Below are 15,000 nucleotides of genomic sequence, written 5' to 3' on the forward strand. Positions count from 1 at the left end.
GACAAGATCTGTCATACCCGTGTCATATATCAATTAACTTGCCTCTGAACTAGCAACGTGATACTGAGTGCGTGCTTCGACACAACAAATTGCAAATTGTCTTCGGGTTGTTTATAGCCTTTAGTATTATTCTTCGTGGATATTTAGCGTTTGCTTCGGTAAAAATGCCGCCAAAAAAAAAGAAAAGGTCGTGTCCGTTTTCGTCATCGAAACCGAGAGCGAAAAAGGAATCGAAGAGCGAGTTTGACAAAGAATGGGCCGCAAAATTGGTAGAGAGCGATAAGGGCTCATTTTATTAGCAAGAGAAGTGGCTCGAGGAGTTGGATGTTCAGAAAAGCGAATATGCTTCAGTTACTGAGAGTGCAAGCTGCTCCAAAATCCAGCTTGAAGAACCAGATGAAGAAAGCCAATTAAGCTCATCGACCCCATCTGCCGATGGAACGTGGAAAACAATAAGCGGTGGAGCTATCGCATCGAGCGAAAAGCTGCTTGAGAAACTAGACGAGTCTGTACCTTGTCGATTTTGCCAGGGAAGAGTCCAAGTCATGGAAAATGTAGCGACTAAGCATGGACTTGGTTCTATCTGGAGAATCCAGTGCGAGAATGAAAGCTGTCCGTCGCACGAGACAAATTCTGTTTTTAATTCTTCCGAGAAGAGCAGAGCGTTTGAAATAAACCGGGCCTCAGTTCTTGGCCCTCGAGCAATCGGTGGTGGACATTCGGCGGCTTCAAAGTTTTTTAGTTTTCTTGGCCTTGCGCCGATCAACAAAAATGCCTGGGCGGATCATACAAAAAAGATCGAAGGAGAGGCAAAACTTTTGCTCGAGAAAGAATTAAACCGTGCTTCTCGTGGTGTAAAAGAGTGGAAGTTTTCCAACGGAGAATTAAACTGTTCACTTGCTTGCCGCGAAAGTTTGTTCCTGTTACAAGTTACCTGTCAAAGTCCTAAGAGAAAATTGATCCCTCTCTGATATCAATCAGAATAAACATTTAGGTGTTATAATCTCATTCCAGGTAGGATGCCGCCAAAAATGTATTTTCTACTTTATCTCCGAACGCAAATTTTGCCGATCGCCTCGTACGTTTTGAACTCCAAGTTGGCAGCCTTTCAATCAATTTGGCTAAAATTTGGCTAGAGTAATGCCATATATCTCTTCTACAAAACCGTGTCTACGAATTTCAATACTCCTTTTCATTTTAAAGCTAGAGCTTTTTTTCCACAGGGAGTGTTGACTAATTGCCTTTCCCAGCTTCATTTGCTAATAAAAGAAAAACAAACGCACTAATTAAGCAATGGAAAACGTTTTCCGTGTTTGCATAGCCTGATACTAGAAACACGAGAGGGGTTGGGAGAAATCGAGACAGTTATGCAAACCCGAGACGAAGTCGAGGGTTTGCATAACTGTCGAGAATTCTCCCAACGCCTCGAGTGTTTATATCAGGCTATGCAAACACAGGAAAAAAGTTTTCTATTGCTTTTATAAAATAACTTTCCCGAGAAAAAGCAAAACTCTTTGTAATGGCACTGATTAAAAGAGAAATTCTTACCAGTCGCAAAGTCGTGTACACAAAGGCTTGCACGCGTAATCAGTTCTTGTTTTGCAAAAAGATGCTTTCCAAAATACGGATTTTTCTCGCTCAAAATGTCAGCTTAAGCGAAAACAAAATTGACACAGCTTGTTTGTAAAGATGTTGCAAGTCTCAGCCGACGAAGGAATGGGTAAATAAAGTAAACTTGTCGAGTTTTGAACTCAAAAACTTTTTGAAATTTGTGCTTGCGTGATTAGCGCGCGAAAAGCAAAACATCTTGACGTCACAACCATGTTTACATACTCTCATGCAAATACTCCTCTCGGCCAATCAGAGCGCGCGTATTATCTCAGTTATTTTATAACAAGGTATTTCCCTGCTGAAGTATAACTACTAAATACTTTATAAGCGCAGGGAAACTATTATCGACTTTATGATCCTCTCTTGCTTGACTTAATGTCAGTTCCCAAGGGAAACATCGGCATTCGCTTGAACTCTTAGACTTTCACCTCAACAGCGAGAAGAAAAAAGAAGCGCGATTCAAAGCAATGTGTACCCTGCGAGCAGAGCTTTCTCTCTTGCATGGCTATTTAGCGTCGCTTGCAGACGCACAGTTTGTTTTTTTCATACGCCCCTGAGAGAAACCTCCAGCGGCGTCTAAAACAAAGCAACTACGCGACTGAAGAGCGACGCGAACGACGAAAAGCCATGCAAGAGAGAAAAGTTTGCTCGCAGGATAAGTAATGTGGGGTAACAATCAGAAAAACTAAAACTGTCTCTCGCGCGCTGATCAATGCAGAAGTCCAAGTGACTGGGTTTTCTCTTCTCCTGTTTTTGCAGCTCGATAATAGTTAATGCATTTGGCCTAATGGCGCGTAAGTGACCTAGTGAGCTGAAACTGTAAAATGACAAGAAGAAGACAAAGTTGAAACCGGTACTAAAAATGGTTTCTTTCGGTTGAGACGGCTGGATCTGTTGCCAACCATAAGTGCCCATCCTTAATTTCCACTGCGAAACCACAAGAAAGGTTCCGTTACGGAAGATGGGAAACATGCTAAACCTAGACTTTGCTCCTGGCAAGAGATAACAATATAGAAATTCCTATCGAATTCCTAGATGTGCTACTTACTATTTTTACTAAAGTTTCTGCTGATTTCATATCTTTCCGCATTGTTTCACTCTAACCATTTTAAGCCGGACGTCACGACCAAAGGCAATATTTCAATCTTAGCTTGTGGCCATAGTAAATTAAACTACTGAGTAAAAACGCATCTTCCATCTCTTTATCCATCCACTTGGCTAGGTCGGCTAAGCCTATACACTACACTTCAACTGACAGCCGATGATTACATGAAAACTGTGGCATTATTTTTAAAACACTAACAAAAGGGTTTGTCACCACGGTGGCTTGGATTATAGCCTGAGGTAACTTCTTTTCGTGGCTAGCATAGTCAACCGGTTATATTGTTTATCTTTGCTGTTCTAGAAAATGGTTTTGTCTCACCAGCAATGGTTATTCAGAGAAGAAGGATAAACCTATTACAGATTTTCAACGAATTCCAGAGCCAAGTCTTATTGAAAACTAGTGAAGATAGAGATGTTTTTCAAATGTGTCTAATAACGGTACAGATACATGCACCAAATAAGCTGCGACATGTATAGTTAAGCTGTGACTAGAAATTTAGGTTAACTATGGGTACGTTATACGAAGCATTGAAGCGTCTCACCCTTATACGATGTTCTAAAGTTCAAAAACAATCTTTTTAGTTTGAAATCGTCAAATCGATGTTACCAACTGTTGCGTCGTGTTATGTGCAAAGTGTTTTCTATCGCGGATCATTCAGTTAAACGCCTTTTATGAAAACGTGCTTACAATGATGACACAGCTTTGTAGAAATTAATTTTACGATCACGGTCATAAGCAAGAACAATTAAGGGTCCTTGAATAACCTCAATAACCATCCTGTTTAGTGAATTCACTTTACGTCATAGGTTAATAATCGAATGCGAGATTACCTTTTCTGAAAAACGTTTGCGTACTCGAGCCTCGACACCCTTTAAAATCTACTGGACTTGCAATCGAGTATATTTCAAGATTCAAGATAGCAATGAAGCAGATTATTCTCCTAATCACGACTTTGCTTTTCTGCGCAGAAAAGGGTAAGTCTCTATCAAGTAACCAATGAATAGACGTGCTCATAAAAACAACTTGCCTAAGCGACTAAAAAATAACAGATTAACGAGTTCAATGACAGAGTTCTTTTTGACTCGGTAAGTTTCTATGCAGTTTTCGTTCATAGGCCATGAGAATCAGTGTAGTTTTAGGTCTTTCCACTGATGCCGGCGTGAAAAAAATGAACAAATGTCTTAGCGCCACTAACGAGTGAACAACAGGTAGTAAGTCGTCATTCAACGCAGAGAGTCAATAAAAAATAATAAGTCAAAGTTTCTCAGTTTTTCTCGCCGAAAACTATGCTAAATTAGAGTTTCCAAGTTATGAATATGGTCATTTTTTATTATTTCGAGTCTGATGGTTTTCTTTTCGTGCTTAGAAGCAACAACGATTTGACAAACAATTCAAAACAACTCTTGCTTAACATACTGAAATGTTTTTCAAATGCACTAGAATATCGCCATTTTTTAAAACAGCATTCTTAGAACTCACTTGCCGGTTAACGGTCTCTGTATACAAAGCAAAGACCATTATTCATCACACAATGAACGTTATTCTAACTCAGTGTACGTCGTCTGCATAGCTATGTCACTTTTCCTTCACCACTGTAACTTCACGCACGATTTAGTTCTGAAACTGCGGAATGTAAGACAGTATACACTAGACCTCATTTCGCTTTGTAGTTTTACCGCCTACCTTCCTTTAACAACTGCTGACAGAGATTAATTAAACCTCAACAAGCACTATTATAACCAAAGGAACAGTGGCCTCTTCCCTAGGTTTCTCAGAAATAAAGGTTTTTTTCGTAGAGTACAGCAATATACCCTTTCAATAATATCTTTAGTCGAAAGATTTTTTTTTTGTCATTGGAAAAGTTCAAGAGACAATATTGGTGCCGGGATTAGCTCCCGCTTCTGTAAAATTTAATGACCCATAGCGCGAACAAAATGGAAAGAGAAAAGCTGGCCACAGTACCAGAAATAGACCGGCGACTTGGAGACATTTTTTTCTAGTATCAAAGTATCAGCCTACATAACCGAGCACTCCAAAGGTGATAAAAATAAATCAATAAAAGCTACGATAAATAAGGTAAACCAGCGCATTTTTTTCAATCCACCTGACGTTTTGTTTGCAAGCAAAATACACTCAGAAGCAACTCTCACAATTTTTTTACAAAACGTTTACATAACGATTATCAGACTAAATTTAGACTAAAAGGGGGTCTGAAATCAGTTTTACGAAAAGCAACGAACTTAAGAGCAATTCAATGGTAGGTAGTTTCACATAAAAACTGTTTCTCCTTCACTGGGGTAATCCACATTTGAAGAAGGCTGTAGTTTTAGAAGGAACACATTCTCCTTGAATTCTACAACGACAGTCCGATATAATCACGGTTCAGCGAATGCTCATAAATTAAATTACGTTTTTCCAAGTTATTATCAATTTTATCGGTTTATAATCCCACTTACATGTATCTCAGCGATTTCGGAGTGTATTTCAAAGTAGAAGTGTATTTGAGAGTAACCTGAAAAGGGATGGAGGAGTGCTAAAATCGCAGAAAAATTAGTAGATTATGCCAACACTACCAACGTTGAATTTATTGTTGACCCGAGGGTTTTATTCCAAGGTTGATTAATTTACAGCTATTTGCACCTAAGTTGATCAAATGACTGCCAGGGGGGTGTGTAGATTGGTTCTTTGACAAATTATGACATGATAATATTGCTTTTATAGACGATACAGCATTTCCCGGCAGAAAAATAGCCTTTTGATTAAAGAGCATGCGCTGAACCGTGAACCTCTCCCTTTAACGTTAAACTCCCAACTCCGCGCGGCTACCGTGAACACTTCATTTCGCGAAAATGGAAGAGGCATATTTTGCACGAATTTAATATCTTGATATGGCCGAGAATGATCTTGTTAAGAAGTCATTTTCGCGAATATATACATGTATACATATATAAATTGAGCAAAAATGAAGACAGACCATTACTTTTAACATACAGATAAAAAAAACGAGCAGCTTTATCTGTTTTTCACAACGTTCAAATTAAGCCCCACTCCTTACGTCTACGGCACAACCTATATGACGTACATTCCTAAATTTACGATCGTGTGTTTACCAAAAAAAAGTATGAAGCATCTATCTCGGAATAAAACTATGAATTTCGCATCTCCAGTTGTAGCGGGATTTAAGCTACTAGCGATTGATTGAAAAAATTAGAACCAGTAAGACCAATTTCAACATATCTAATATCATTCTTGACAACGAAGCTTGAGGTAATAAAACAAAAAACATGAATTGACTAGTACCGGCTAACCAACATAGAACATTTTCCTACAGGTGTTTCCTTTAAATGTTTCCAGTGCAATGGTAACATGGAGGAATGTAACAGCATGAAAGGTACAACAATTACTTGTGCAGAAAGCCAGGACAGATGCCTGAAAGTGATGATGAGCAAAGACGGCAAAGAATCTGGTTTATATGGATGCGCATCTGAACGGGACTGCATGACGGCTATCAAAGCTTGTGAAGCGGTCGAGAAAGACAACGCCAGGGCAAAGTGTATGTCCCAATGCTGCAACACAACGTCTTGCAACACACCTCCACCAAAAAGTATGGTGCCTCTCTTTGTTTTAACATTCAAACTGAATTTTATTGTTGTTAATCACACTATAGGATCTTCTCCAGGATGACCGGTGGGTAGTAGGGTACAATTTCGTTTTAAACTAGCCCTTTACATGTTGGTAAGTCACATAGCACGAGAACGGCAACCTGGAGAACAAGCAACATTGTGGGTCTTTTGTATCCGTTTGAATGGGCTCGAAAGTCTTAACTCATTTGAACCTCAGCGAAACAACCTCATCCAGGACTCGTCCAACAAGCACTTTGCTTTCTTTCACTAACTTCGTTTCTTGCTGATTTTGTATCAGGTGACTGTCACAGCAAATTTCAAAATTTATAAGAGTGCCATAGTGTGTTACAGCCACAAGGGAGCCTCGCTTTGCGTCTCTTTGAAGACCGTAGTCTCTGGAGACTGCACTTTTTCCGGAAATTAAACACTAAAACTCCACAATGTCTTGTACTTTGTTGACAGCTGATTATATTTTTAAAGGTGGTTGGGATATGATTGTGCTGGTGAGTGTGGTCCTTAATAGGACTGTTGTTGACAGAGATTGAATTATCGACAAACCGTGTGCGGTATGTCACCTTCCGAGTAAACACTGATAGTATATTTCATTTATAATAACTTTCAGATGACAACTTGAAGTGCTTTATGTGTCAAAGCACAACTTCCATGGACGACTGCGAGCAAAACAGTAAACCTGGACGCTGCGCAGAAAAACAAAACAAGTGTGGCAAGTTTACCACCGAACTGATGATACAAGGAAAGAAAGTCATGCTGTACCGAAAGGGATGCCAAACCGAAATGACCTGTAACAAGGAATATGATTTGTACGGCCAGGCCTGTGGGTCTGACGACACCTGCGATTTTAAGTGCTGTGAAGGAGATTTGTGTAATGCTGGCTCATTTGCTTTTGTCAGCGTTGTCTCCCTCTTCACATGCACCTTGCTGTCTTTTCTTTACAACTAGGACAATTCTGTATGGTAGCACCAACGGTTATGTGACAGCTGCAGGATATTCACAGGCAATCGTATGAAAGAATAATCCAACTCAGCACATTTGTATAGTAGTTAAGAAACATGTTTTTGCTGAAGAAATTACTGAAAGAAATGTAGGTTTAGCTACAGAAAAAAAGCACCACTTAATGGCTGGTAAACGTTTTCTAGATGTTTATTTTCTTCGTAATTTTTGTTAAGTTATCCACAAAAACGAGTATAAGAAGTAAAGCAAAATTAACTACATTAGAGTAGATTTTACAGCTATTTTAGCTTTTAAGTCTTAGATGTCAAATAAAGCTAGTCATTCTGAATATGTCGGGATGCCTTTCAAGAAGCAAAGTAAATCCAAGGGGGTAGGCCCAGGGCGAGGACCCGGATCCCCTCCTCTCCACCCATAAGGCTATAGGAAATTATTTCATACATTAGAGTGGTTTTCGTTTGAGTGTCGTAAAACCAAAACCAAAGTAATTACTCTGGCCAATCACATAGGACACAGACAATACATTGAACCAATCAAAACTCGAAGTAATTACATGTGGCTGATGCAAAGCGCGGGAAAATGCATGCGAGCGCGTCACAATTGGCTTTGGTCTTACTTCTGATTGGATGAAAAGGTGGCGCGAATCTTTTAAGCCAATCGCATCGTGTAGAAAGTGCAAAACCAATTACTTTTCGACACTCAAATGAAAACCGCTCTAACTCGTTGGTTTTTACTTCTGGAAGTGCGTCTACTAAGATCTACGAAGTAATGTTTGAGGAAAACCATCCCTTTTTCTTAAAGTAAAAGTAGAAAAACTTTGCTGGTTTATTCATTTTGTTAAAATTAAGAATTTTTGTTCCATATGTGATCAATAAATTCTTGGTAATCTCATATTTTGTGTTGTCCCTCGTTCTATTAGTGCTGGCGGTGTTATGTTCTCAATGAAAAAAGGTCACACGCGATAGGTTTTGCGTAAATAACCAAGTAAAACAACTTTTTTAGCTCCAGCACACACACCAAAACTATTTTTTAAAGTATTACCGTGATATCTTCTATTGACGTCATTCTTCCATGCTTTTTTTCCATTATGGGACGGCTGACGTAAAACCTATTTTCTTGAAAGGTAGTTACGCAGCACGTTCTGAAAATGAACCGGAAGATTAAAGCCAGGAAAATAAGAAATGGAGAATGAATATGAAAACAATAATTCGCCAGAGTTTCTGTGATTAACCGCCGAGAACTCCAGAAGACGTTGAAAACCATACCTTTTTTCACCACACAAAAATACTCCCTTTCAGGATGAGTGTAACATCATTCTTCACGTTATGTGAATACATAAACACCATTTCAACAGTTCACATTATGTTATTGCCTGGTCAAAAGCTTTCTTCTTCGTATCCGCTTTTAAAATTTGTTTACGTCACCAGTCAGTTACGCCATTCCATTGTGGGGCACCACCTTCTAAGAAAAATCCTAGATCCACCCCTGCGTCAGTCCTTTAATGTCGTGAAGTGTGTCGTGTGATATTTGCATTCCTTCCCCATCCCGTTTGCTCATTTCCTTGGTCCGGTTACTTACTTCGACCTCTTTTATGATAACCCTAGAAGGTTTGAGTAATCGGAATCAACTGTATATAAAACAACCATTTCACGTTCCAGCTACGTGGACGAACAAAACAATCCGAGTTGAAAAGGTAACAAATCAGATACTCGACTCTGATAGTTTTGGATTCGTTTACGTAAGCAAAAACGAGCGCAGCGCCATTTTAAGCCTGAGACAGAAAGCCCCTTGCACTTTCCCGGTTTAAAGGCAGCAAGTATTTATCCGAGACGTGCATTGTTTTGAAGCTGAAATGGCCGTTAACTGTTTTCGTATGCTGCTAAATAATCACTCCAAATTTAAATGGAATCTTTCTGCCGTTATGGTTTTCAGCTTTATCGGGAAAACAAGCATGAAAAGTGTGCAAGTATTTCTATTTGTTTTGTGGCTGTAACGGGCAGTTATTTTCCACTTGTGGTTGAAAAGGGTGTAAAAACGTGTATTGTGACAATACAACTTAAAGCTTATTGAACAGTCTTAAAAGGTGGCATTCAGTCCAGCCTCTTTCTTGATTCTTTAAGTGTTTGAGGAAGAGGAATACATCATGGGTTAAAAAACTACATAATTATCAATTAAGTGTTTTTTGCCTTGTCATAACTAACAGAGCGAGAAGCACTCACATACCGCCAATTGAAAAGGAGGGGTGCCGAACTGTTGTGTAAACGTGAGTTTGGAACGTCGGGTCACGAACATTACAACCTACACTTTATTTTGAAAATGATGAAGCAAATGGTCTTCTTCGCGTTTACGCTGCTTGGTTTAGTACAACAAGGTAAGTACCTCAAAACCCGAAACGGTTCTGTGGGTTAAAAAAGCCGCATCAGCCTTTATGGAACTTCGATGCTTGGTTTAAACCGGCTAATGCGAATAGTGCGCTTGCTTATATTCTATCGTGTTCATGGTCAACAAATAGGTTTCTAGCTCATCAGATGAATAATTCCATAAACAATAGTATAGGGAAGAAGAAATGAAATGTTCACTAAAGCTAATAATTATTCAGGTGATTGAGCAGTCTGCGACTGTTGAATGTCTTTCTACTCATACACTCGATTAAAAACGATCGGCTTTCAAAGGGTGGATTTGAAAATAAGTTTTCATTTTAGTCAAAAATAAAAAGGGGAAATAAGCAAAAAAACTATACAAAAGAATGCCGGATCTCAGAACAGTAAAAACCCGCCACTAAGAACCTGCATTTTGCTAAGTTAGCCGACTAAACAGGTTCCTAGATAAATGGTAATTAGCACAAATTTAGGTTCTGAAACAGGTACTTATTTTCTGAAGAAAAATACATTGTAGCCTAGAGCATTTAGTGGTATTCAGCTCAATCCCTAAATAAAATCCGCATACCATCACATTGTAGTTGGAGTGATAGGCCGCATATGTCTCCAAAAGGATCTTGAACGTTGACTTTAATATATTATTTGCCCAATTCAACAGAAATGTTTCTTATAGATTCTTGAAAATAAGAACTTGTTTTAAATTTTAGGCTAAAAGGGTTCTTATATAAAGGTGGGCCTAACTGGCAAATTTTAGCCTTACAGGGGCCAGTTTTTTACTGTATTACAAGTTTAGCGGAAAGTAAGGAAGTAGCTTACGTAGTTGCGTAATGATCAAAAGGAGGTCTTCCTTTTGTGGTTACACTGTGAGGAACTGTTACCGTAAGGTTTCCTTCAATTTAAAAATGCTCTACATTCGGTTTAAATAAACAAATAAATAAATAAGTCAAAATAAAAAGGGCACCGAAGCTCTAAGGCTTTGAATTGTTAGTACTGACAACAAGTTCTACACGAACAACAGCATTTTGCAATGGAATGGACGAACTAAAATGCCTTAGCAATACTGTTATGAGCCACTTTCACTCTCAACTTGGTTATACAGACTGAACCAACGAGACAACTTGGGAATACTTTGTTTTTATTAGTCAGTGATTTTACTTGAACTTTGAAACAGATACTAACAAATAGTGCAAAAAAGCAAGAAGTACACAAAAGAAGACAATGGAATAAGTACGTAATAGTGCGTAGCATTCTGGCTACTACCTGTTTCACGGGTTAAGTAAAATCACTCCAACAGCGACGGAAATCGAGCCAAAGGCAAAAATTGACATTTCGATCTGTGCGTTTTTGACAGAGTGGACGTTTCTTCAGGGATATTAGGGAGCTTAAGCAACGACGACGAGAAGGCAACGGCAAAAAAGCAAAGGTTTAGATTAGCATAACAACAATATTGCACCTACTTCACGATTTTTCGTTCATTTGTTACCCGTCGTTACACGGTCACAACCTAAAATTTCACGTTTTGTCGAAGACGGGAAAACAAGACAACATCTTTCTTTTTCTTTTCCTGAACTTTCATACCGTCATTTAGAATTCCACTCTAAAAAAAAAAGCCAGCAATTGACGAATTCAACGAGATGGAATAAGCGCGATAAAGTTTGAGGCAGCGCGAATTCACTTGTTAAGTGACGTTTTCGTAGCCGTCGTTGTTGCTTAAGTTCCCTATCATACAGAAGCAAATTACGAGAGCCAAGGTGAAAATTGACACTCGCAACGAAGGATAATAGGAAATTACTCGTAGTCTTCAAAGAACCTTGTGAAGTGCTCAAAGTTTAATTGACCTATATACAGTGACAGTCTGCCCCCCCCCCCTTAAATCTTACTCGACCTACTGTTTGCAAATGCTACAATAACGTGCGCAGGGGGGGGGGAGGGAAACAGACTGTACCATGAGGGATTCAAATATAGTCAGTAGGGCTTGTTTGGATGCACATGACTGCTAACAGCTCAAAATATTACGACTCATGATGACTTCAACGTCCATTTTTCTTCCAAACGCAGGATGGTCTCTTCAATGTCATATGTGCACAGGAGACATCGAGACATGCAACGAAGTAACCGCAAAAAGAATGAATTGCTCCAGCGGAAAGGATTACTGTGCCTCCGTGGTGACGAATACTGACCCTGGCGTCAACTTCCTGTTTGGTTGCGCAAGCAGATTGGACTGCGAAGCAGCCCGGGCTTCCTGCAATGCAAAAATGAAAAAGTATCCAGGGATAACGTGTAATGCCACTTGCTGTGGCTCTGATTTTTGCGTGAAGCCTTACCCTGAAAGTTAGTTGATATTACCTAACAAAAAAGCCCGTTCCAAAAACCTCCAGAACAATGACAGACCGCTGGGGACGTTTCGCGTGGAGGAAAGTCTGCGTCTCAGCGACAGAAATTCCATACTGATGACGTAAATCAATGTTTACATAATAAATCCGGTAGTCATGGGGTTCCAAATGCAAAATTGTTCAATTTTACGTTTCTCCTGGTCGATTTTGGTAAAGTGTTGTGTTCATCTGCGAACGAGCTCCAGCAAATCTCAAATGCCTCTTCTAGAAAAGACTATATTCCACAAATACTGACTGTTTTGTTAGAGATTTATTGCGTTTACATTTGCCCTTTGCGGCCTTCTGTCTGTCATTAGTAAACAATAGCTAAAACAATGTAACTACTCCGTCTACCAATCAGCGCTTCTGACCGAATTCCGGACAGATTTTACGTCATCAGTATGGAATTTCTGTCGCTGAGTAGCAGACGTTTCTCCTCGCGAAACGTCTCCAGCGGCGAGGAACGAGTGGAAACAGCTGTTTTCGCAGGATATGACAGACATGTAATGATTCTGAACTTGTGACCAAGAACCGTTCCTACAATAGGTTTTGGACATGTTAAAATATTATCTTGTTGCATTGTGCAAAACAAACGTTTCGATTTTGATTTTCCCCATGCCTTTGACGTTGTAATGGGGAAACAACAAACTGCTAAACATGATTTAACGCCTTTGGAAACAAAAAATAGGTTTTCTTGCTCTAGTGTGCGGATCAAGTGACGATACCAAAAGGAATATTCTCTTGTAAAATTGAGGATATCCATTATAACGTCCATGCATCTCAGGTTGTATTTCAAATACATCAGAAGATCCAATCTCCCATGTTAATTCATGTAATTCATATTCAGAAAAAGACTAATCAAACGCGCCAGTGGTGAAGTTTTAAGGAATAGCATGTATTATTAATTTTTTTCAGACTACAATCCGCTACAATGTTACGAATGCCATTCAATGACAGACTGCAGTGAGACGGCCAAAGCAAAACGGTGCAGCTCTGGCGAAGATCGTTGCATGAAAGTTATGACGGAAGTGGCATACAAGGATTCCAATTTGGTTTACAAGACATATAGAAAGGGGTGTGCTACCATGGACCAGTGCACAAACATGAAGAAAAACGTCTTCTACAGCGACTGCACAGACGGGGACAAGTGTCATATGAGTTGCTGTGAAGGAGAGCTGTGCAACGCGGGTTCCAGTTTTGTGGTCAGCGCTTTCACTTTGTTGGCATGCGCAGTATTTACAGTGTTTCGTCTGCGATAGAACAAGAAGAGAATCTTGGACGATGTAGCTTTGCTTAACATTAACACCAAACCACCATTTGTTCAATTCAAGTTAGTTTTGTATTACACCTTTAGAAGATCGTTTCCGTAAATTATACTGCCATACAAGCATTGTTTTTAACATTTCCTCTGTTGTATCAAAACTTTGAAATAAAAAAAGCCGGTAGATAAATTGTTTCAACTAAGAAACTGATAATAACTGGTAAAAATTGATACAACTGCCGTTAAGGCGACTTCTTTTACAGTCCATAAAGAATAAACACACGACTTAACTAACGATTTTCCGTCCTCGAAGTTTAAAGCAGTTGGCGAGATTGTCAACATGTGTTTGATGGAATTGACATTCGACATACAAAGTGATACACGAAACTGGAAAAATGAGCAATACTGTGAACAAAAATAGTAAATGTTTAATCAATCAAACGAACAGACAGGCACTTATGTTGTTTTGGCGCAAAACAGGTGCTCTCAAGGTTACAGAAACTGAACTAAGAATACTCTTTTTTTACTGTATTGAAGTTAAAAACAAACGTGCTACTTTTAAAGGGGAACTGATAGACCCTTCCACGGTTTTTTCGACTTTTGACTGGGACCAGCGAGTGTAAAATTTCACGGCTTGGTGGAGCTTTATCTTCGACCGCTTTTATCGTATCATCTTTAACCCTGTTAAGTTTCCGAATTTTTAGGCGCTCTTTCCAGGAGTACCAATGGATACTTGCTAACTAGTACTTATCACTGAAAAACATGAAAATAATAATTAAAAAAAGAACCATACTAGAGAAACAGAAAGACTGGCCATAAGGTTAAACTCGCGCTTCCGTTTTTCACTAGTATGGGATCAAAAATTACTACGCCCCCCCCCCCCCCCTCCAAGCCCTGCTTTGAAGCCAGACATGTAAGAAAGCCTGCGAGCAAGCTCCTCATTTAGGGGATATCGTGAAAAGTATGCGCGCGAGAGGAGACACGACAGCGAAGGCGGGGGAAAGAAACCTTCGCCTTTCGCTCGCGCGTCTTCGCGAAGTTTCTACTTTTGTCAGAATTCGCATCGCGTCCAACGAGGATCGCCAAGTGAAGTGTGATCTTGCTTTGGCTTTAAACATCTCTCTTTATCGGTTTGGGTGAATGCAGTTGCCTAGCAAAAAGGCAGCGTGCAAACAAAACCGTCGCAAACTTGGCGCGGTTGTTTTAGAGGTTGTTTAAGAGGTAAAAAAATGCTTTTTAAAAATGCTTTTTCAACTTACGACAAAATTTTCGGAAATAAATTTCTAAAGCTTTGCTTGGTTACACTCCAGAAACAACCTAGTCTCAAATCTCTCCCTCCCCTCCCCCTTTACTTACTAACAAGAAAAGACTATTTTTCATTTCACTTTAGTTTTTAAATTATCGTGTTCTTGCACTGCCACCACAAAATGAAATACAACTGCTGTCGAGTTTCTTTTTCTGTTTTTCAAAACTGAATTGTGTATTTGGTTTTTCGTCGAGGGAAGGGTCTCAAAGGGATGCATCGATGGCTGCGTCTGTGGCAGTGTATTTAGGCCCTTACGACGGACTACAGGAAAAATCTTTTAACATTTCAAAGTTTTAGTCTTCGTGTTCTTTTACTGCCGCTACAAAGTGAAATACAGCTGCTATCAAGATTGTTCTGTTTTTCGAAGCTGGTTTG

The 15,000-nt window shown here is 39.4% G+C and overlaps 1 protein-coding gene across 1 annotated transcript; it reads left to right on the top strand.

Annotated features, from left to right (window-relative positions):
- The first annotated feature begins 11,710 nt into the window (after nucleotides 1–11,710).
- Nucleotides 11,711–13,317, top strand: LOC140934652 (uncharacterized). The gene is made up of 2 exons (XM_073384241.1): nucleotides 11,711–12,017; nucleotides 12,974–13,317. The coding sequence occupies exons 1-2, from the start codon at nucleotides 11,711–11,713 to the stop codon at nucleotides 13,315–13,317; spliced, it is 651 nt and encodes a 216-aa protein (XP_073240342.1).
- Nucleotides 13,318–15,000: the final 1,683 nt, after the last annotated feature.

This window comes from Porites lutea, chromosome 4, assembly GCF_958299795.1.
Source record: "Porites lutea chromosome 4, jaPorLute2.1, whole genome shotgun sequence".
Classification (NCBI taxonomy): domain Eukaryota; kingdom Metazoa; phylum Cnidaria; class Anthozoa; order Scleractinia; family Poritidae; genus Porites; species Porites lutea.

Coding starts and splice junctions, on each gene's coding strand:
- LOC140934652 (XM_073384241.1), top strand. CDS start 11,711: ATGACTTCAACGTCCATTTTTCTTCCAAACGCAGGATGGTCTCTTCAA. Junction 12,018..12,973: donor CGTGAAGCCTTACCCTGAAA/GTTAGTTGATAT, acceptor AATTTTTTTCAG/ACTACAATCCGCTACAATGT.